The sequence below is a fragment of the Malaya genurostris genome, chromosome 3 (genome assembly GCF_030247185.1).
Source record: "Malaya genurostris strain Urasoe2022 chromosome 3, Malgen_1.1, whole genome shotgun sequence".
NCBI classification, from domain to species: domain Eukaryota; kingdom Metazoa; phylum Arthropoda; class Insecta; order Diptera; family Culicidae; genus Malaya; species Malaya genurostris.
Genome location: NC_080572.1, coordinates 187,119,846 through 187,143,017, shown reverse-complemented (window position 1 = coordinate 187,143,017; position 23,172 = coordinate 187,119,846). Strand labels below are relative to the sequence as shown.

The 23,172-nt window shown below is 36.7% G+C and overlaps 1 protein-coding gene across 4 annotated transcripts; it reads left to right on the top strand.

Annotated features, from left to right (window-relative positions):
* The first annotated feature begins 680 nt into the window (after positions 1-680).
* On the top strand, positions 681-22,952 carry LOC131437057 (b(0,+)-type amino acid transporter 1-like). Of its 4 annotated transcripts, none has more exons than XM_058606109.1 (6): positions 681-965; positions 20,847-21,463; positions 21,528-21,798; positions 21,856-22,499; positions 22,561-22,651; positions 22,722-22,952. In XM_058606109.1, exons 2-5 carry the CDS (start codon positions 20,986-20,988, stop codon positions 22,623-22,625), a joined length of 1,458 nt encoding a protein of 485 aa, XP_058462092.1. In that variant the 5' UTR covers positions 681-965; positions 20,847-20,985; the 3' UTR covers positions 22,626-22,651; positions 22,722-22,952. The 4 variants fall into 4 exon arrangements, with proteins under 4 accessions (XP_058462092.1, XP_058462093.1, XP_058462094.1 ...); XM_058606110.1 differs by adding an exon at positions 3,236-3,427 and having other exon boundaries at positions 22,561-22,952; XM_058606111.1 differs by having other exon boundaries at positions 681-803; positions 22,561-22,952.
* The last annotated feature ends 220 nt before the right edge of the window (positions 22,953-23,172 follow it).

Sequence of the window (23,172 nt, the reverse complement as noted above, 5' to 3'; positions counted from 1 at the left end):
GCTTATTTACGTAGCCATTCAACCAGAAATGAGCCTCATCGCTGAACAAAATTTGTCGATAAAAAAGCGGATTTTCTGCCAACTTTTCTAGGGCCCATTCACTGATTTGCAAGCGTTGCTCGTTAGTAAGTCTATTCTTGATGAAATGTCAGAGCATACTGAGCAAATAATAATGCATGAAAATCATAACCTCAAAAAATCTGAGCAAATACTAATGCATGAAAATCCTAACCTCAAAAAAATCACCTTTTAAAATGTACTATAATCATAATTACTTCAACGGTTTAATGCCGAATTGAAATGTTTTATCAGTGTATCGCTTCAATGAATGTTTGCACATTTTCTGAAACGTGGAGGCTGTGAATCTACGACTAATCATTTACATATTGAAACTTGACACTATTACGAATCTAGACTAAAGAGAGAGAATAAATACATAATTAAAATTCAATTATTCAACGTGTGACTTATTTCCATTACCGCCCCACTGTGAACTAATCGAAACACTTTTTAGTACTCAAGTCAAAGGTAGAACGCAGCTTGGTCAGAATTCACTGAAGAGTTCCGTCGAAACCACGAACACTTGCTTGTTTATCAGTGATGAATAACTTCTTAGTGTGGTCGTTGGGTGACTTGTTATCAGACAGAAAATACCGCCCAGTGGCGACAGATGCGTCGAATCTCATGTCAGTACGGTACGGAAGTTCAGCTCAAGTGGAGCAAATTATTTAAGTTCCGTCCAGTTTGTGAACAAACTGTTGTCCGCCCTGTTGTGCCGCACGACTATTTCGTTCATTATTTGGGTATAGTTCAAATGTAGTGTTTAATTGCGAAGCTAGATACAGTGATCGATTGTTGTGATTGTTAAACAAAATCAGCGGGTTTCCACCCACAGTGATTGAATACGTTGCGAATCGTCATTAGCACTTCGATATGAGCTGATCGTAGTTTCCTAAGTCATACGTGTAAGCAACCTTCGTCGTCAAGTTTTCTGTTCGATCGTTGTAATAACTGCTCATTGAAACCCATAATAATGAGAATTAATCATTTTATCAGTTGTTTTTCGTTATTTCTGAGCATAAATCAACGATAAGAAAGTGAATAATTCGGTCATGTTATTCTTTTTGGCGGAATGTGTTATACAAAACAGTGGCTTCCAGTGTGTGGCGATAGCAAAAAGCAATATTTCAGAAATAATGTTTGATAAGGTTCAATTAATGGAACTCGGTAGAATTATATTGTTTTTCTTTTCTTATTCAACGTTGAATGTTGGTTCAAAGTGTGCTTTTGTAATTACGCATAAGTGACAAACCATGCTTTGCGCTTTCAAAGCTTTCCGATTCTGCGTGCGAGAGTAATGAGCTGAGGTTCATAGAAACAATATGCCATTTCTCGCCGGGCTGGCGATTCGATTCATAGGGCACTGGTCTTACAAGTCTGTTGTCAAATGTTCGAGTCCCAACCTGGAAGGATTTCTCAAAAACAAAGCCTCGGTATTACATTCCTTATGTGGAATTTTACCTTCAATTTCAACAGACTTCGCAGCCGATTCATAGCAAACAAAATCATTGCATGGCTAGTGCTATGATACTTTTGACACTAAGAATTCTTCCAGGTCGGGGCTCGAACATACGATAAATGGCTTGTGAGACCGGGGCTTTTTGGCATTTCTCAGTAGATAGATTTCATTATAAACACTACAAATAATTCAATTGTGAAGTTCTACTGCTTGTTTAGCGGCGGATTTTGGGATGTAAATAGAACAAAAGTGAATTTCGAACCTTTTCTATCCTGATGACCCCCAAAGTAAAATTTAAGGTTTTCCTACTCTTTGATTATTATGAAATTTTGTCTTGCACTTTCTAAAATTTAAATATACGTTCGAAATGGTTACTGATATCTGCTATCTAATATCATTTTGAAGGGACTCAAAAATATGCATTTTATTTTCATTCAATAACTATATCAATAAAAACACGTTTGAATACTACCGCACGCGCATTCATCTGCATCGAATATTGCGGGCGAGTGTGAATACATCAATTTCGAAGTCGACGCCCTAAAACCTGATAGGGGAAGATGGGATAAAATTCATTACATAAACAAATATCGCTGTATCTTAAATACAGAAGAATTTTATTATTATTATTTATTTATTTATTTATTCGGCATTCAACCAATGGGCTCGCTCGGGTATAATATCCCATGAAGGCGTCATGTACAAATTAAGTCATACTAACTTTCTGACACCTAAAAACCTCACCTTAAGTAAGTACAACCAAATTTGTTTTCTTTTCAAAGCTATAGTTGGCATCGAATACTATCAATTGTGTTTAAACATGCATAAATTCGTTTTCACACGAATAAGTCATTTTCGTAGGCAAGGTCATACATAAAAACCGAAAAATTCGAATCGAAATACATATTCTATTAGTCAAAATAACACGTACGTGACGAAACGTTTTGCCTAAATCCCACTCCTCCCCTTGTCAGAATTTGACACAATATTTAAAACCACCTCCTCCGTTAAAGCGTGACGAAACTTGTGCATGACGCCCAAGACCAAACTTGTTTTCACAAAAATGTGACAACTTTACATTACCCATGGTCAATTGCATCTGAAATACATTAAAACAATGGTGCAAAACGTACGAAGCAATGTATCCCTAGATGCGGGTCATCGTCAAATTGAAAGCTAGTTTTAGGCCTTTGAGTAAACATGATTTTACCAGACGTAATCACGTTTACAATTTGTCTTCAATTATGAAAGTGAATATCATGACATTTTTCTTCAAAACGTTTTGCATCATAAGCATGAAAAGATAATTTCAAATCCGATTAATTCTTTTTAGCTCTTGTACTGCAACAGAATTATGAATAGTGTAGAAATTTCACCAAAAATTATATATATGAACATAATTTTTTTCTGGATATACTTTATTCATAGCAACTAGATATTTATTTCTTGCTCTATTAATCTTTATATTTTATAGCGATGAATTTAATTTTGTTCTCAATACTTTTGTGAAAAGTAATGTATGTGTTATGCCTCAGGCGTTAATTTCACCACATATTCCCCTAATCGGTCCGACATCTCTTAGCTTGCTTTTATATTTGATTTATCACAATTCACATTTGTTTAGCCGCCGCGATGGTTGGCTGAAACTTTCATTAGCACATCCCAAAGCTCGTTTCGAACCGAACTGAACCCGATCAATTTTGCTTTTCTCTATAGAAAGGATATAGAACTGCTGGAAACACTTTTGATCGGAGCCTAACCACAGAGAACAGACGTCCAAATAGTGATTTAAATGTATGTAAGAAATTTAACGGTTAATTGGTAAAGCGATCATCAAGTCAAAATTCGCCTACTGAGGCGCTTCGAGCAGCCCAGCAATCGCTTATGTGTTCCAGTTTGCATCCAAATGTAATTCATGCAGGAAAAATCTCATGCAACTGTAATTTTAAGCGAATTTTCACTTGTATGTTTTCAACAGCATTTTTATAAAATGTTGTACTCGCTTAGATGTTTGTTCTCTGGACCTGTGACATTCGATTTAGTTGGATTAGTTCGAGAAAATGTCTATATGTGTGTTATAAATGGGAATTTTTCTGCGATTTCACTATCAGCTAAACTAATTCACAGATGGGTGAACAGATTTCTACAAATTGGGTTATTTATCACTACCAAAGTTCTAATGAAGGGAACTTCCGGTTCCGGCGATCTAATCGTAGAAGTGACGTAGCTGACAAATCACGCCCGCTTAAACTGTTATTTCTTTATTACTTGATTTCGGTATTTGTCAAGGGAAACATTCTCATGTTCTTTAGTTTAGTCTTGTATGTTCAGTTATTAATTTTAAGTAAATTTGATCGTCCGTGGATTAAAGAATAGTACGGTAGGTAGTCAAACGAATTTATACAAGAAGGGGCTCCGTGACACAATTCGAGTAGCACTCAGAAGTGTTGATAGGAACATTGGCCGTTCTGGGCGAAGAATGCGGACCGCGATTCAGTCCCAATAATTATTCGCCAGATTACTCAGAACAGCGCGTTATGAAGGCCAAGGTCTGTTCGGAAGCGTGTTGGCAGTTAAAAAAATTTAGGATTGCCGAGATTCTTAATATATTAATTATATAATTTGTCTAGACGTTATATAATTTGCCTATACGATTATCAAGCACAAGCTGAAATAATGTGTTTCTCTTCGATTTTTGAAATGATACCAATTTAGTGTTTATGTCACATACTCGGCATCATTTCTCAAACCAAGCGCTTGACATTTGCGTTGCCTGTTTGTATGAAAAAAGTGATGATAATCTAACAAAAACCTTCTTTAATCCACCTAGTTGTGTAATGATGCCTTTCTCATATTACTTATGTTCTCACAAGATTCTTTTCTGACAAAATTTTGTTTCAAATTTGAATAAAATCAAAAACATTCTTTGGTAAAAACTACCATCACCTTTTCGATTTGTAAACAGCTAGGTATGTCAAGTTAATATAGATTTAAATGTGGCAACCCTGCACGCTATACAAAATTGAACAAAGCACGCTGTGTGCTAGGCGGTGGCGTTTTCCTCTTCTTCCGTACCAGCACGTACCGATTTTGCAAAATTTTGAATGGCAGTTTTAGTTTTGATACTTATTGCCCTATAATTTCGGAACCGGAAGTCGGATCTGGATGCAATTGCACAGTATCTTTGAAGACATTGAAAGCTTTAATATGAGTAATGATTAATGAAAATCGGTTTAACCGTTGCTGAGAAACCGAAGTTTGGAGCTTTTCTTCACTATTACCGGTGCGTTTGGAAGCAGAAACCGGGCACTAGTAGTCCCAGAGTAGATTTACATATCCGTCAACTAACAAGGTCTGCCAACTAAATGAATTTGCCAGTGAATTTTATAAAAAACTACAAGGATCAGCCCCATAGGATTGTTCGAGACATTGATGTGGAACAAGGCAACCAAAATTTCTAATGATCTACAATCAAAAAGTTCAATCAATCGTCACACTTTTGAATCCGCATATGCACGAGAGTCTGCTTAGATTGATCTTGATTAGGAACCAACACCGAACATCCTTTGTCTTGATTCGTATTTGTTTAATAGCCGACGAAATTACACCAAAATCCCAAATGTATGCTATTATATCTTAGTACATACTTGCGATACGATTTTAATATTTAAGCTTCTCTTCGCCAAGCTTGTGTTCAGGTTTGGAATGCAAGCAGTTATTTTTATAGCGTTAAGTTTCTCTACTATTTTGAGATTTCGGTTGAAGCGATAAACTTTTTCTCATTATCAATCGAGTTCATCTTATATAAATTAGAAATTAGTCTTGAGCACTCAAAATTTATCCTGAGGTAGTTGTCAATTTTCCAGGCGAAACGACATAACATGGAATTTCATCCGAGCTTGCATGACACAAGATCAGAGCATACCAATTAAAGCTTTAAATTGTTTTCTGGCACTTTTCGTCTTGCTGTCTAGCAACAACCTACCTCTAGCATGCTACGCGTAGGACTGAAACATTAGCTATAATTTCGCTTCTATTTATAGATTCGCGTGCTTCCAACAACTTCGCTTTTGCATCGATTGACCGATCAGAGCGATGCTTTTCCTTTGATATATCGCTTACTTCTTCAAAACCGTCGTCTATGGTAGGGAAATCCGATATCTCAGAGATTTTCAGCAGACAAAATAGGACACTGCTCGCTACTAATAAAAATTTCAATCATTTATAATTGAAAATACATCGCTTGATACATTCAAATCGAATCTTAGAAATATTTCCAATTAAATACTTAAATAATATTATTAATTGATACAAAATATACTGCACTGTAAACGTTTAAAACCTGACCACATTTCTACTTGTATTTTTCCATGAGTTTCTGATTTACACCCTTTTATAGAAAATATAGACGTGTTCCACATCAAAAGTTCCCCTCGTTTCGCCATCGCTTGTGAAAAAATACACATGAAATTGAATTTTTTTTAATAATCGCTTTATAATTCCGGAACCGGAAATCGGATCTGGATCATCTTTCCGGGGACTTTTTAAACAATTTAAAGACCTTCCATTTGCATCTTAGTTTGTAAAAATCGATTACGAAATTTCCGAGAATATTGAATGCGCATTTTCTCATAGATTTGCACATATTGTAATTGTAATTCCGGAATCACAAGTCGGATCGGGATAAAATTCAATAGCGATCTATGGGACCGTAAGACCTTTCATTTGAATCTAAGTTTGTGGAAATCTGTTCAGCCATCTCTGAGAAAATCGAGTGACATTATTTGTGACATACGCACAATACATACATACAGACACACACACATTTATACCATCATATCTCCGGAACCAAAAGTCATAGCCATTTGATATCCGAACTTGAAGCTTTCAAACGACCTAGACTTGTTAAAACCGGTTCAGCCTTCTTCGAGAAACTTGCGCGGTAAAAAAACAACACGTTTTGTCGGTTACGTAACTAATACCATTATAACTCCAGAACCAGAAGTCACAGCCATTTGATCTACGAATTTGATCAATAGCTTGACAGAAGCTTTCAAACGAGCCTAAGTTTGTTAAAATCGGTTCAGCAATCTCTGAGAAATAGAGCGCTAAAAATATTTTCGAAAAGTGCACACATCCACATACACACACAGACATTTTCCGATTTCGTCGTACTGAGTCGAATGGTATATAACACTATAGGTCTTCGAGGCTCCGTTCGAAAGTCGTTTTTTTCAGCAACTCTAATACCTTTCTATAGAGAAACGCAAAAAAGTAACTGATGATATACATACTAAATTATTATTACCGAGTTTCGGCAAAATTTTGCTGAAGATTACCGAGCTGAAATTTCAGCAAATACATCCAGCAAAAACTGTTAGCTGACGTTTCAGCAACTCGTAGCCGTTAAAATTTCTCTAAACAATCAGTAAATAATTTTTTTATTTGCTGAGCATTTCAGTGAAACAATCCAAAACTTAATGACGGTATTTTACTAGAAATTCAGTAATTACGATGTAATTATTGAACGCTTTGGCATTCATTACTTACTACTGCATTTACAGCAGACGATGTTTTACTGAATTGAATATATCAAATCGTTTTACTGAAACAAATTGCAAAAATTTGGTGTGTAGCCTTTGTAACTGTTCCATTAAAAGAAGATATCTCAAGTGAGGTTACACCACCAAGAATAAGAAGAAGAACTCTTCTCGCTTGTTTAACTTGGAATCGTACTGGATTAGTTTTACAAATCCAGTTATTCCAAATTCCACAGATTTAATTATTTGTATGTGTGTAATGCATACCACGTAGAAGGTGATTAATGATAGGTTCTATTACAATTTAACTGTCGAACTTAAGTACTTTATCAATTCGAACTTCGAAACATGTGCATCCTATGAGTCAACATCTCATTCGACAGTGGTAACAAGATAATAAAATACTTAAAACCTGCCTTTGAGTAGCTATTCAAACACTTGTTCGCTGGATACAAAGTGTAATTATTTAATTTCTGGTGTTGCAAAAATATAGTTTCAAAGCCATAACTTCTAGCGCAGGAAGGACAATTTCGGCAGAAAATGACGGCAAATAATTTAGGCTAGTAAGTGCTCTTAATTGACTAATCTTTTGTCAAGACCCGAAATACACTATTTATCATATAATTTCCACTGTAAAGCTGGGTAGCAATTGATGGACTCAATTGACATGTTCCGGAGTAATTGTACTCGGTGAAATCGTCCCACGAAACACAAAGCCATAAAGCAGGAAAAAATTCAAAAGAAATTTTTCACATTCGACGTTCACATTGTACCATGCGTTAATGAATCTTCTAGTACGCGGTTCGTTTCGGAAACCTCAAGCAAATAGATAAATACGATGTGTATCTCCATCTCTACCCATTACCGTAAGTCAGACACACATTATACGCTCGGTCAGCAAGCTTTTCGTGTGCATTGACGGTGACATGAAACAAAATTTGCGCGTATTTTCAGTGACGTTACGACGGATAGTTCTTCAAACATCTTATGCTTGGTTGTCTCACGGCATTGAGATGTATGGTCTATTTACTAACTCTGCATTCCGCTGCATTTGCGAGTTTTGAACTAATGGGAAGCAGATAAATGACTGTAAAACTAGCTTCCTTAAGATCAAGACATGTTTTCGATCGAGCTGTAAAAATGCATGCATATTCTTTCAAAATTGTGACACTAAAGAAATAGATTTCTCAGAAATTATCTAAATTGGCACCAGGTAATCTGTTTCAATAAAACATTATCCATGTCATCAGTGAAGAGAATATCGAGCCTTGATAAATAAATTGTATTTGACTGTGACATTTTATGAAATTGGTTCGTATTATCTTACATCAAATAAGCATTTCAAGCACTAGAAAGGTTTATCAAATTATCGAGATACCGAAAAAATCCCTTTTCAAAATGTGCGTCCAGCAATAATTACTCGGACATGACAAAATAAAGTTCAACTCAATGATTTTTTTGTTTCGATTATAGAGGTTTGAACCTTAAGGTCATTCGCCTCTTCGTACCAGAAAAAGTTTCTGGCCCTATGTTTGGGATTGAGAATCGAACCCAGTGTAAATCATGAAAATGTTCTGAGAAATTTCACTTGTACCGGTACAGAAATGTTTCTTTTGAAATATCTGCATGGTTGAAGTACTTCAAATTCAAAAATCCAAACTCAATACATATACACTGCTGTCTTTTTACACGGGAGATACGTACCGCACAAAAAAACTTGCAAAAGAATCCTCGTAACTTCAGAAATCTGTGTAAAAAATCACGTAACTTTGGAAATTCGCTTAAAACACGGAAAATTGTAGATTTTATTATGTTTTTTTTTTTGCAAATGTTTTCAAACTTTCATGGAACATCGAGATCTGGTATTTTTTCGATAAAAATTTGCTTGAAAATAATTAATTTTGGGAATTTTGAGATTTCCGAAATCGAATTAAGATAATTTCTAACACGAATTAGTTTTTATACAAATTCATTCAGATTGATTCGGGTAGATAATAAAAGTTTTTGCTTTAGCGCTTACTTCAACATTCATAGCCTCGGAAACGCAAGTGTCGATAAAAGTAAGCGTAAAAACAAAAACGGGCGTTCTGTCACTGTTATGACACTTGTACCACACATACGCCACTTATACCATACATATTCCGCAAACAGAAGTGATAGCAATTTGGCAACCATTAGACCTAGAATACCATTATACCTAGAAGTGACAACCATATGATCTTCGAACTTGATCAATAACTTAATAATAGCTTTCGAACGAGCCTAAGTTTGTTGCATTCGATTAATCTTTCTGCGACAAAGTAAAGCGGTAAAACAAGCTTTTTAGCGATAACGTCACTTACACCATTATATCTCCGGAACCAGAAGTGTTAGCCATTTGATCATTGAACTTGATCCATAATACATAATGGCTTTCTAACGAGGTTGGCCCAGGTTGTTGGTGCAGTTCATAGGGCACTAGTTTTATAAGCCAGATGTCGTATGATTTGTTCTAGTCTTATTAAGACGTAGAGCCGTCTTGAGCTAATTTTAAATTTGATCAGTGTATAACGGGGAAAAATGACATGCAAATTACACAACTATGTAATGAAAATCGGGAAAATTTTACCGCAGAGACGGGACTCGAACCTAACTAACTCCTAACCGGGGAAATTGTTTTGCCAAATAAACTACCCTGCATATGAAAACACATGAAGAAACAGCCCAACTGAATCAAGCATGCTTCGCTTTACTTGGCCACCACAACACAGACTAACAGACATGACAGTATGAGTAAATTGTTATAAAAATCATTTTTCGTGATGCACTAGTTCCACCTATATTGTACTGCGCGAACTATTTACTATCGGTACACCCCTTGTGTTACGTAAAAGGTTTTTTACTAGTTGGTTTCCCCTCGTTTGTCAACACCGATTAGCTGCTTACAGGGTTGCCTGATTTCATCAAAATATTTGATAATGAATCGTCACAATTAATTATTGGAGTACGTTGATAATATATTTAACTCTTTTAGCGATGTTGGAAAGTAAACATTTATTTTACTCAACGTTGTTCATCTAGACTATTTTTGATTGTGTTGGTAATTTCCATCCGAAATTAAGACCAGAAGCAAGTAAATATTGTAACAAAACGGGTTCGATTTTGTATTGCGTTGTAGGATGACAAGTAGGCACAATTCTGTATATAGTTTTGGCAATATGTAATTAATCTGTATCCTGCATGAAATTCGCATGGAGGTATACAAATCAATACATTACAGGTAATTCTGTATGAATGGCAACTCGGTTGGTAAATGAAACAAATAAACACAGTCTAGATGACAGACAGGATGTATTTGATATGCTAACGTGGCGCCATCATGACATATCCGAGTACTGTCCCAACTAAAGGAATATTCGAAATGACCGTTTATATGGTTAAAGAATCTAATTTGAGTGTCCTGTCTGTTAGTCTGTGACCACAGTATTCAATTATAGTCCTGAAACACATCGAACGGGAAACAACACACTCTAAATCACATGTCTACCTACACTTCTACTTTGAAATCCGCCACTGATTTGAGATTTTGTTTTTGTCTCCTTTTCCTGCCTGTTGACTTTTCTGACAGCTCCCTTACAGCCACAAATTCAAATGAGATTGGTTTGTTTTCATAAGGAAAAGTCTGCATTAAACACGATTCAGACTTCTGGTGAAGCTCTCAACATGTGAGCATGTGGGTTCGCACTAGTGCGACGAAATTTGTGTATTTCTTTTTCGAGGACGAAAGATTTTTCTCGTCCTAGAGTGAATCAGTATTGCAACGCCGCGAAAATATTATATGTGAAATTGTCTTACATATTGTTTTGTTATCACCACGACATATATTGGCAACCAACTTTTCACTAGGGTCGTCGTTCATTTTTCACCGGGCATAGAAACCTCAATGGTTATCGTATGTTCAGTACGATATAAATCGGCTGCAAAGTCTGTTGAAACCGTTGAAACAGAAGGTCAAATTCCACAAAACGAATGTAATACCAAGACTTTGCCTAAGCTTGTTGAAATCGGTTTAGCCATATTTACTCAATATTACTTTTACGAAATTCATCCTTTAAGAATTTTGGATGCCCTGAAAAGAACTAAATTGTTCTAAACTAATTGGTATTGCTGTTGACGATGAAAAGTGCTGATCACGTTCATTCAGCATTCCATGATCGAGGTCATCCTGCGTTATACTCGAATACAAAGAAACAGCGGAATTTCGAAGAAAATATATCTCGTGCGAGGATTGTATCTATCTTTTCAACGACATTAACTAACCGCACAAATTGATTCGATACTGATTTTTGTTATGTGAAGAAGCCCACTGAATAACGTAATTCGTATTAGGACCGCTATTAATGCCTGACGAACTGATGAGTATAGATTTTGAATCGACCACGTTGGTTCTTCAATTTCCTTTGCATCTATGTGTTTAGGAACCTTGTTCAGTCGATTTCATTTCTCTCCTTTTATCGATAGCCACCAGGAAACTAAAGTGTGTTATCCACTGGCGGAGGCATTGAAATTTTCAGTGTTTCACAGAAAAATATAAGACTTAATATAGTTCTTATGTACTAAACGTATCTAAACTAAATTATCTAGACTTATCGCGGTAGATTTCTGATAAAAGACTTAAAAGTCGAGATATTCCATGAACAAGTAGATGCCATTCCATGCGTTGCAGTATTCAGCAGTTCTCCAGTCCGAAAACAATACAACTCGAGCAGTAAACTCAATGAATCATTCTGAAAATTTCACAGAATATTCTCAACTAAATTTCAAAGCCATTATTGAGTAGATTTTTTTATATCCATCACCGTTTCAAAGAAAATTTGATTTGAAATGGGAAAATCTTATGAGAGGTGAACGGCGCATGAAATAATTCTGCAGCAAATCTACTTACTGATGTGAACAGCAACCTTCTCTGCGGCATCATAAGACTGAACAGAGTGTGTTTTTCATAAATGCGAACACACACACACACACTCACATTGAAGAGCGAAATTCGAATGAAAACCATGAACTTATGGATACGGAACTGTCGTTTCTGCTAGAAGAAACTATCATAATGACTTGGAAAACAGGGAAAATTGGGGGAAACTAGAAGAAACTATGATAATGACTTGGAATTGTAAAATTTCCATCTCCATCCATTCCATCTTACCGAATCGATGCGTAGAAATATTTCCAAGCAGGATGTGTAATGCAATCGAAAATCTGTTTAAAATTTGTTGTGCTTTAGTTGTTGGTCAAAACCTGACCACTGTTTGTAGGATATTAGTTTCTTTTTTTGTTTTCCCTATATAGAAAACAAAAACTTAGTTCTACGTCGGAAATGTGTCCAGTATTTGGGTAGAAGCGAAACGAATGAGATTTTTTACAAACAACACCATAAAATAAAAGTCAAAAACTCGCAAAAGATTTAATTAGTTTATTTTCGTTTACGAGAATTCTCAATCATTAGTTCTTATTTTAGTAGAAAATCAAATAAATTTAAGCAAACAAAACACCTAATGCATTTTTAGGCTGTGAACCATTTCACGGTTAATTTTTACTTTTAGTTAAAATCTGACACTCGAGAGGTTAATTTTATGTTGTCAAAAATAACCCTGCTAGAGAGAATGGTTATTTTTGACAAATCGATGGTTATTTTCCGACACTGAAAAAAATCTTGCAATGAAAATTCTAATATTAATTCTTTAGTTGAAATTATTTCGAGTGGAAAATTAACCCAAATAACTTTCCGTTCGTCAAATTTTGAAATTAGATTTTTTATCGTGACGTCACAAATGAACAAGAATTCATCCTTGACAGTTCAGCGGTACTGTTTACAAACAAATTTAAACAAAATCGTGGAACACATCTCAAACAATCATCTTTACACTTCACAACTAGCCACTTTATTTCAATAAATCTCTGAAACGAATCGTTAACAAATGCTTTGAAACTGTATTTAGGCGATATGGACCGTGAACGTTCTCATCCGTTTGTCAACAGACAAACAAATAAAAAAGTCTGTTTACAAACAGTACCGCTGAATTGTCAAAATGTGTTCATCCGATTGAGGTTAGCAGTGACGGTAAAAAACCTAATGGGCGGCAGTTTTAGTTAAATTTTACTACTCGACACAAAATAACCACTCAAGTGTCAGATTTTAACCAAAAGTTAAAATTAACCGCAAAATGGTTCACAGCCTTAGTATCAGGGGCGGCAACTAGAGATGGTCGGGTATCGGGTATTTTACCCGAAACCCGACCCGTACCCGTACCCGACGGGTTTTTGGTCGGGTACGGGTAAAAATTTTTATTTTCAATCGGGTACGGGTCGGGTACGTGTAAAAAATTTTACTGCTCACTCGGGTACGGGTCGGGTACGGGTAAAAAAATTTACCGCTCACTCGGGTACGGGTAAATTTTTTTTTCGGATCGATTACCCGACCATTTGTACTTCACATAAATATGTTTACACGTTGACGAGATTTTTTCATTGCAAAACGGTTCTTCCGAAAAATAATCAATTTGATTCAAGGGGTTTTGACATTCGCGCCTAGGACCAGACCAGTTGACATCTTTTTCTTCATTTAAAAAAAAGATCAATCATAGTCACGTGAAAAGTTATGTGAATATTTCCCGCCCTACTTTGTTTATAATATATTTAATAAGACACACTGCCTTAGCTCTATGATGTTGCGGTCGGAATCTACTTTTCACGTAGGTTTTAATTGACTGCCATTTTAAAACTGTTTAATGCACAATTCAGTAAAAATTATTTGATTCATATACTGCCCATACTCGCATATCAGTCTCATATCGATTTTCACCAATTTTGAGCTAGCTTGAGGAATGGAGTCTTTCCTCAATATACTCTCAGAAATTGCAATGAAAGTTGAGGGTTTGTTCAGTAAAATATAAAAAAATATCAACTCATTTCTGTGTCCCATATGCTAAAGTACCCGCATATCAGTCCCATTCAGTGCAAAATTTCAATAATTTCATTTGTTGCAATATTGGAACATCAAAGGTGTATTACCGATATTTCATGTAATAATACCAAGATTTAGCATTAGGGAGCAAAGCAAAGTCTTGGCATTACATTCCTTTCGTGGAGTTTGGCCTTTCTGTTTCAACAGACTTCGCAGCCGATTCTTAGCGTACAGAATCATTGCATGGCTAGTACTATGGATCCTACTGACACTAAGAATCCTTCCAGGTCGGAGCTCGAACATACGACAGCTGGCTTGTAAGACCAGCGTCCTATGTATTGAACCGCCAACCCGGGACCAGCATTAGGGAGCACAATAAATAAAAAAATTCGGAAATAAACTTTTGATCGTCTTTTTCTCAACATGCCGATTTCCCATATGGGACTGATATGCAAGTATGGGCAGTATATAAAATGTAGTGTAGTACTCATATCACATTCAGATACCAGAAAATTGTTATTTTAAATATTGGTTGGAGATTTTCAAAATTTTCATAAAAATCATTAGGATTCTTACCATAAAAACATGAACATTTATTTCAGAAAATCTGCATAGAAGTTCTTCTTATTCTGCACTTCTGGGTGAGGTCACCTCACTTGAAATGACACCGATTGATGGCACAGCAAGTTGGGCTATAGGGTAACAGAGGTATTTTGGCCCACTTTAGGATTGATTTTATTTTGGCCCACTTTATAAAAATATCCACCAAAAACTGTAATATCTTTAAAAACCCCTTCCGCAATAGGTAATTTAATGTGATTAGCTTCAAATTGATGCAAAATGAGTTACTTAACATCGATAAAATCCGATGAAATCGATAAAGTTTGCTAGGTGGGCCAAAATATATGAAGTGGCCAAAATACCTCTGTTACCCTATTGCTAATTAATTTTTGTTTCTTTTCACTGGACTACAAGTGAAAATCTCGATGCATGACAACGTGGAGTCGCAAAAGTAAGGGTGAAAATCTTTTCTTGCGAAATACTCAAATTTTCACCGTGTTCACGCGTTGAGGGTTCCACCGGTTCAATGGCTGTAAAAACCACCAGCTACCGTTAACATCGTGGGTGTGGGTTTGTGAGGCTTACAAAACGGGCATAGTTGACAGATTAATTTAAATCAAAATCATAATTCATTTTGCTTTGTAGTAAAAAACTGTAACCAAAAACATTTCCTACGAATGTTCAAACTACTTACACTTGAAGGACTCACTGTTCACCATGTTCAAAATTGAATTTTTCACACCGGGAATACACGTACATTGTTTGATTCTTTGGTCAATTCACGTAAACGAACTGATAACACACTATTCATTTTAGGGGATGTTCGCATAACATTCATTTTCGTCACGTATAATATTCAATTTGACATTTGGAACTATTTTACGTGATTTTTCAAGTGATTCGAATGTGAATTTTTATTTGTGTGTCAAGATAATGAGCACGCTTACTTGTGGTTCTAAAGAATTGGATCAAAAGTCGCACTGTTTCGCAAAAACCATACCTACCCAAAATTGAATACAACGGGTATTACGACATTTAGGGTAAATATGCTTCTCGAAAAATTTGAGTTGATATTACTCCCTTTTGTTGACATTTGTAAATGAGTATAAAGTACCAAAGACATTGAAAATCTACAGGGTCCGCCATCTAACATTTATTTTTGAACTAGCGGTTATTTCGACATTGGTAACCTCAATGTCACTTCTGATTTGACAGAAACTTAGTTGTATCCTTCCGCTGAACGAAAATGGTTGTGTATAGGCTTGAGAAACGCGTGAAAATAGTGCAGTTTTACTTTCAAAATCATGGTAACGTTGCGGAATGTGTGCAAAAAAATCATCTTCTCGGTTGAGGCACATTTTCATCTCGGCGGGTATGTTAATAAGCAAAATTGTCGCATCTGGGGACGGAAAACCCGCCCGTCATCATGGAGAAGCCGATCTCAGAGAGTGACGGTTTGGTGCGGATTTTTGTCTGGCGGCATCATTGGGCCTTTTTTCCTAGAAAATGAGGCAGGAGCCGCCGCCACGGTCAATGGCGAGCGGTACCGCGTCATCATTAGCGATTGGTTCTTCCCGTTACTTGAAGAGGAAGACTTGGACACCTTTTGGTTCCAACAAGACGGCGCTCCGTGCCACACAGCCAACGCTACGATCGATCATCTGTGCACAGTCTTCGAAGATTGAATTATCAGTCGAAATTCGGATGTCTTTTGGCCGCCTCGGAGCTGTGATTTGACACCGTTAGACTATTATCTTTGAGCGGCTGTCAAAGATAAGTGTTATGTGGACAAGCCAGAGACAATTCAAGCCTTGAAGGATAACATTCGTGCATCCATAGCTGAAATAAAGCTGCATACAATCGAAAATGTATTAAAAAGCTGGACCGACCGTATGGCGTACTGCAAGGCCAGCCGAGGCAGCCATTTGAATGAAATTATATTCCACAATTACCCGGAAGGATTGTACTTTAATATGAAAAAATAAATTTTGAATTCGGATGAACCGTTTGTTTTTTTTTGCATGTTTAAAAAAAAGTTACATTACATTATTCATGTTTCACAGTGTATTTATATGTTTAAAAGTAAACAAGCATTTTAATGTATTTTGCTTACCAACTAGAGCCTGATACGGCTCGATATCTAAAACACTTTATTTTTTCCACACTGAATTTTGGTAAAATTTTTACTACTCATTCGGGTCGGGTACGGGTACAGGTAATTTTTTATCGGGTACGGGTCGGGTACGGGTAAAATTTTTAATTTTTTATCGGGTACGGGTCGGGTACGGGTAATTTTTTTGCAGATCACTCGGGTACGGGTCGGGTTCGGGTATAAGAATTTCTATACCCGACCATCTCTAGCGGCAACTATGGGAAGGCGAAGCACTTTTTGTCCCTCCAAAAGATTTTTTGGAGTGATCTTGCCCTGCCAATATTTTGACAACGGAAATGAATATTTGAAAATTTTCTAGAAATATCTTAGTGTTATATCACTTTTTTCTGTTATCTCCGAAATTCGTCTCCGTAATCGTTCATATTTCTTAACTAAGTTACTACAATGTGAAATGTGCTATACTTTACCACTTTCGAATATTGGTTATTACTGGATTAGTAAAGAAAATGTTTGTGATCCAGTCACAACATTCTGAAGAGGAACTAAACTTGGTTGTTTTTTTTTATTTGCTCTAACCTTTCCATTCTCTTTATAAAAATGTTCTATATGCTGCACAATTAAATGATCTACAGTAATCATTTTTTGGTCCCCGTTCAATGTATTATGGAACTTGCGCCCTGCTTAGTATGAAACACATTCATTGAGATCTGAAAACTTGAATATGATTTATTTAAATATCTATATCTATATCTATATCTATATCTATATATATATATATGTATATATATATATATATATATATATATATATATATATATATATATATATATATATATATATATATATATATATATATATATATATATATATATATATATAAAATAATAGCGAAAAAAGTGTGTGTTGCTAATGTTCTCTGGTATGCGTGGGCCGATCTACTGATTTTTTTTTGTTCGAAAGGTGACGTTCATGCGGAGGTTTTAGGCTATACTGCCCATACTTGCATATCAGTCCCATATGGAAAATCTGCATGTCGAGAAAAACACGATTAAAATTTTATTGATTTATAGTGCTACCTAATGCTAAATTATGGTATTATTACATGAAACATCGGTAATACACCTTTGCTATTCCAAGATGGCAACAAATGAAATTATTGAAATTTGCACTAAATGGGACTGATATGCGAGTACTTTGCATATGGGACAGACATGAGTTGATATTTTTTTCACTTTTTACTGAACAAGCCCTCAACTTTGATTGCAATTTCTGAGAGTATATTGAGGATAGTTTGCATTCCTCAAGCTAACTCAATATTGACGAAAATCGATATGGGACTGATATGCGAGTATGGGCAGTATAGTACATAAGGAAAATCCTTCGAGGAAGTGGAGAAAATCTAGGAAATTGGTTCGTTTAGGGCATATTCAGGAGTGTTCTAGTTCTAGATGCATAATTTATGTGAGTTTTAAAATTTAAATCTAGAAATTATAACAAAATAATTTGGCAGCCCAAGCAGCGTTTTATCTGTGTTTCAAATATAAAAAAAAATAGAACGGCAGTGTATATCAGTTTTAAATTTGACAGTAGAACTGGTCGAATTAAAAAACTAAAACGGATTGCTGGGGATACGTTTGTTTCAGTTTCATTTACATTATAGACCACCCATATGAATCTTGCAGCTGCTGAATTTGCTCTTAGAGTTGGTAATTTTCCATTCAATGCATGCTAGATCTCCAATGATTGTTTGGCGTGTATTGAGTTATGCAATGTTGCTGCCCGCTGGAGAGCAAAATATAAATACTAGATTATTAATAAAACCGTTTGGCGCCAAACGGCCTGATTTGTGCAAAAAATTCACTGGGCTTACTTGATTCATGTGTTTCTTTATTTTGAATCACATGTTCAATTAAGTAAGGACGCCAAATGAACAGCATACACCCGCATACGCATGACTGCCAAATGGCTGACTAGACGCTGCCAGCTATAAAAATATAGCTGGCAGACATTCTGGTGACCGACTGCCTCGCCGCTGCCAGAAATACAACTCAAACGATACAACCGTATCCACCAGGATTTTTCCACATTGAAATCTTTGACATTTTCAGCGAAGGTGAGAAGATGAAAACGCTTGGCTAACTTAGATACAGGCGACTTTGTTTTGTCAAATTGGATTTGACAACCGTCACTGAATCGATTTTGGTAGCCGTCTGGTGGCCATGGCTGCCCAGGTAGCCAAAACGCTATGCGGGCAGGTTTCCATTTTCCGATATATAAATTTGGGTTTAATACCGTAAAGTCAAATTATAAAACGACTATAAGAAAAGAAAGTGATTATTGTTTTTTGGCTTAAATTTTTCATAAGCATTTCCCGTGCTATACCTTTCAAGGATTTTTTGGACGGGATATTGTGTAAATTTTTCTCGAAACGACCTCCAAATTTCGTCAATTGCTTCAAATTGCAAGTTCGGTTATTGATTTGAGTCCAAACGTCTTCAATTGGCCCAAACGCGATTCGAATTAGACCCACCCAAGTATTCCGAAATTTCAAATTATTTGCATTTGAGTAACTATGAACAGTTTCGTCCAATGAACTCGAACCATCCCGTTTGCTTCTGTTTTTAAATTACATCGATTGAACCGAGATTTGGGAACTCATCGACATGTTTTACCTATTCGAATGATTCACTCTCTTGTTCATAAACAGTCAAACTGATTTTGTTGTATTTTGTTTGAATCATTTGGGACTTTTAACAACAGGTAAAAACTGCTGTGTACGTGTGTACCTGAATTGGGGAAAAATGTTGAGATCGAATCAAAAACAATTGTCAGATGATTCATTTTTACAGTGCACTCTACCATTCTACTTCACTAATCTCGAGCAATCATGAGGGTCGTTCGATTATTCTAATTTAAGAGTATTCGAAATAATTTCCATCCAAAGATAATTTTCGAGCTGTGAGAAATTCACAGGGACAGCTACAGGTACAGAAATAAAAAGAAACCAAAGTACAGAAATGAGAGAAAGTAAAGTAAAGTAAAGGAAGTACTGGTACAATTGAGTGCAGAAAAAGGTACAGAATGAGCAGATGGTACAGATATGAGTACAAAAGTTACAGGACCAAATACAGAAAATACTGGAGCAGGTATAGAACGTACAGGAACAAATTCTGAAACAAGCACAGAAAGTACAGGAAAAAACACTCAAATTACAGAAACAAGAACACAAAGTACAAAATAAAGTGCAGACAATAGAGAAACAAGTACAGAAAAAAAATTAAAAGTTCAAAAGTTAATCGCAAATGTTGTCGAGACAACAATGTTGAATGGCAAATTAGAAGAAAAAAAAGTTTTCATTCCACGCATTCCAACGATGCCCACTGCTATGCCATTTCAATTTGAACGTCATTTTCTCATCCGTTTAACTTTTCCAATACCGCCAATAATCGTTATGAGTCTGTAGCGTGAATTTAGAGTTTTCTTCGGATGGTAAATTGTACGCTGCCTGTTTGCGTTTCGGTAAACCATCGGTTTTATATATTTTGTCCTGTTGTCCGCGATATATAAAAGGTTGGGGCCACTATCGTAGAGCATTATAATAATATTTTTCTTCAATAATCATTAAAATTGATAAGTAGTTTTGATTTTCTACATCTAATCTAATATTATTGCGCTACGAAGTGTGCAGGGGTCCGCTAGTTATAACAATAAATTATGCTCCATGAAAAAGTTCTTAGCAACAGTTTGATTTAGTTCAGAGCTTGTTGTTATTTTCGCAGCCTTTCTAACATCTCCGCAAAATCTATAATTAACAACATCACTTAACCTTTACAGACAATCATTATTGTGATAACATATTTACTCTTAACAATTCAGACTACAGTTGATGTTGATAACATTGCCCATCGTCTAAACGGATGCGACGGTAGACATTGAAACAATTCATACTGATAAGCTTGTCAGGGGACAGAAGGCAATTCCATATCGGTGACGTAGATCCCATGACCAATCGATGAGAATTATCGGTTGATAATATTTCTATACAAAGGCCTAAATTCATTCATTTGTATGGCAGTTCATTCAAGTGATAACTCGTCGTTATCAGAAAATCCTTTTAGCAGTGTTTCATTTAAGTAACCTCAAAGTAATGCGAATATTTTTTTTTCTCAGTAACAGACGAACCGAGCAATCATCAGCATAGCAAACTGAAACATGCTGTTTCCAAGGAACACGTGCTAGATCCTCCCAGTCGTATTACAATCGGACCTGCTACTAGTTCGAAGCAGCCGGTGACGAACCTAATATCACGATGACACCCGCACCGGAAACGAAAACTGGCGGACTCAAGCGGGAGATGGGCTTGATGTCCGCCATCAACGTTATAATCAGTGTTATGATCGGTTCAGGAATATTCGTATCACCAACAGCAGCTCTCCGGTATTCTGGTAGTGTTGGATTCTGTTTGGTCATCTGGGCAGTGTGCGGAGTGATTTCGTTACTGGGTGCATTATGTTTCGCTGAACTTGGAACGGTCGTGCCGCGATCAGGCGCTGAGTACGCGTACCTGATAGAAGCCTTCAGGAAATCCAACAAATTCTGGGGCCCACTGCCTTCGTTTATCTGCTCGTGGGTCTACGTAATGGTATTACGACCGGCCGAAGTAGCCGTAATTATTCTCACGTTTGCCGAATACTCTATCCTTCCCTTCAGCAACGTTCTGGGGTTGAATAACCTACCAGCTGGGGATCTGCATAATCTAATAAAATTGATAGCAATACTAGGATTAGGTAGTTGGAGCAAGAACAGGAGGTGAAGCAGTATCATAAACTCATTAGTTTAATTACTTTCTAGGAATTATCACCTATATAAATCTTAGCAGCGTGAAGTTGTACGTTACCATCAACAACATTTTCGGCTTCTGTAAAGTGTTAGCTTGTTTGGTTGTTATTTTTGGTGGCATCTACCAACTGGCAATCGGCAGAACAGAAAATTTGACCCGTGGATTCGAAGGAAGCAACTTTAGCGCAGGCCCAATAGCTCTGGCATTTTACAATGGACTGTGGGCCTACGATGGTTGGTCGAGCGTTACCATCATAACTGAAGAAATCAAAAAACCTGAAAAGTGAGCAATACGGAAAAAATCTCTTTCAAACAAAATATCTAATGTGTCTATTTCCAGAAACATTCCTCGCTCCATTGTCATCGCAGTTCCGGTCATCACTGCTCTGTACGTCTTTATGAATATGGCTTACATGACTGTTTTATCGCCAGAAGAGATGATACAATCGGAAGCTGTCGGTCTTGACTTCGGCGAGCGAGTTTTGGGTTCCTTTGCCTTCCTGATTCCGTTGGGTGTAGCGCTTGCTACATTTGGATGTGCTCTCAGCATTCAATTCGGAGTGACGAGGCTGTGCTACGTCGCAGGCCAGGAAGGTCAAATGCTGGAATCACTATCGTACATCCATATGCGGCGCATGACCCCAACTCCTGCGGTAGCAATGCAGGGCTTACTAGCACTAATGTTCATCTTGGTCGGAAACATCGAAGAGCTTATTGAGCTGGCCTCGTTTTTCATCTGGTTTTTCTATGGGTCAGCCGTAGTGGCTCTGTTTAGTCTACGTAGAACTCAGCCACACATTCACCGACCGTACAAAGTGCCATTGATCGTCCCGATCATCACCCTGGCGGTGTCCATCTTTCTCTCTGTAGTCCCAATCGTGTCCGATCCATCGTTAAAGTATTTCTTCGCCATTGGATTTATCCTGATCGGAGTGGCCGTTTACACTCCGTTTGTCTACTATAAGCTGCGACCAAAGTGGATGGGTAAATTAAGAGAATGCTATATATTTTTGAGCTACCGTCACCTACAGTTCTTCATTTCCAGATAAAGCCACCTATCTAGTCCAGGTGTTGTTTGAAGCCGTGCCTACCTCAGAGAAGTCTGATTAGAGCAGTCTGTTGTGTAAATTTGCAAAGTAAATATTTTTTTATTAAAGTAATGAATCTACTGTAACAGTTTTGATTTCGTGTTTGCCGATTATCCAGACTAAAACGTGACGGATTTATAGGCTAAAATGATAACAAAATGATGTCACACTCGTCACAATTCTGTCGTCACACGGATTCTCGCGCTTTCATAACAATCATTATCTTTTGATCAGTGAAAGTAGATATGGAAGCTGCGTAAGCTAGCGTTTAACTGAACTGTTTAGTGTGCGTGTGTGTATGTGTTTGTGGTGAAATCGTCCACGTGGAAGAGCTCGGTATGTGGGAGTCGAACCCCTAAAAAACCGGAACCAAGGTTGCTATGCTCACCACACTCCTAGTCGTGTCGCCGCTATCTTTGGAACTGATCGTGCATTCCTTCACAGCCACCTCCGGGAAATCCCAAGTAGCAAACATTGTTCTAGCATTGTATTCCTTCACTCTTCTCGAAACGATTGTGCGATTGAAAAAGCGCAGTTTGCTTGTATGATGTGCAACAAGTTTCTTGTTT

Excerpts from the sequence above, each read along its gene's own strand:
- LOC131437057 (XM_058606111.1), top strand. The coding sequence starts at position 20,986 with ATGACACCCGCACCGGAAACGAAAACTGGCGGACTCAAGCGGGAGATG. Across the intron at positions 21,464-21,527 it reads GATAGCAATACTAGGATTAG|GAATTATCACCTATATAAAT; the intron begins GTAGTTGGAGCA and ends ATTACTTTCTAG. Across the intron at positions 21,799-21,855 it reads GAAATCAAAAAACCTGAAAA|AAACATTCCTCGCTCCATTG; the intron begins GTGAGCAATACG and ends GTCTATTTCCAG.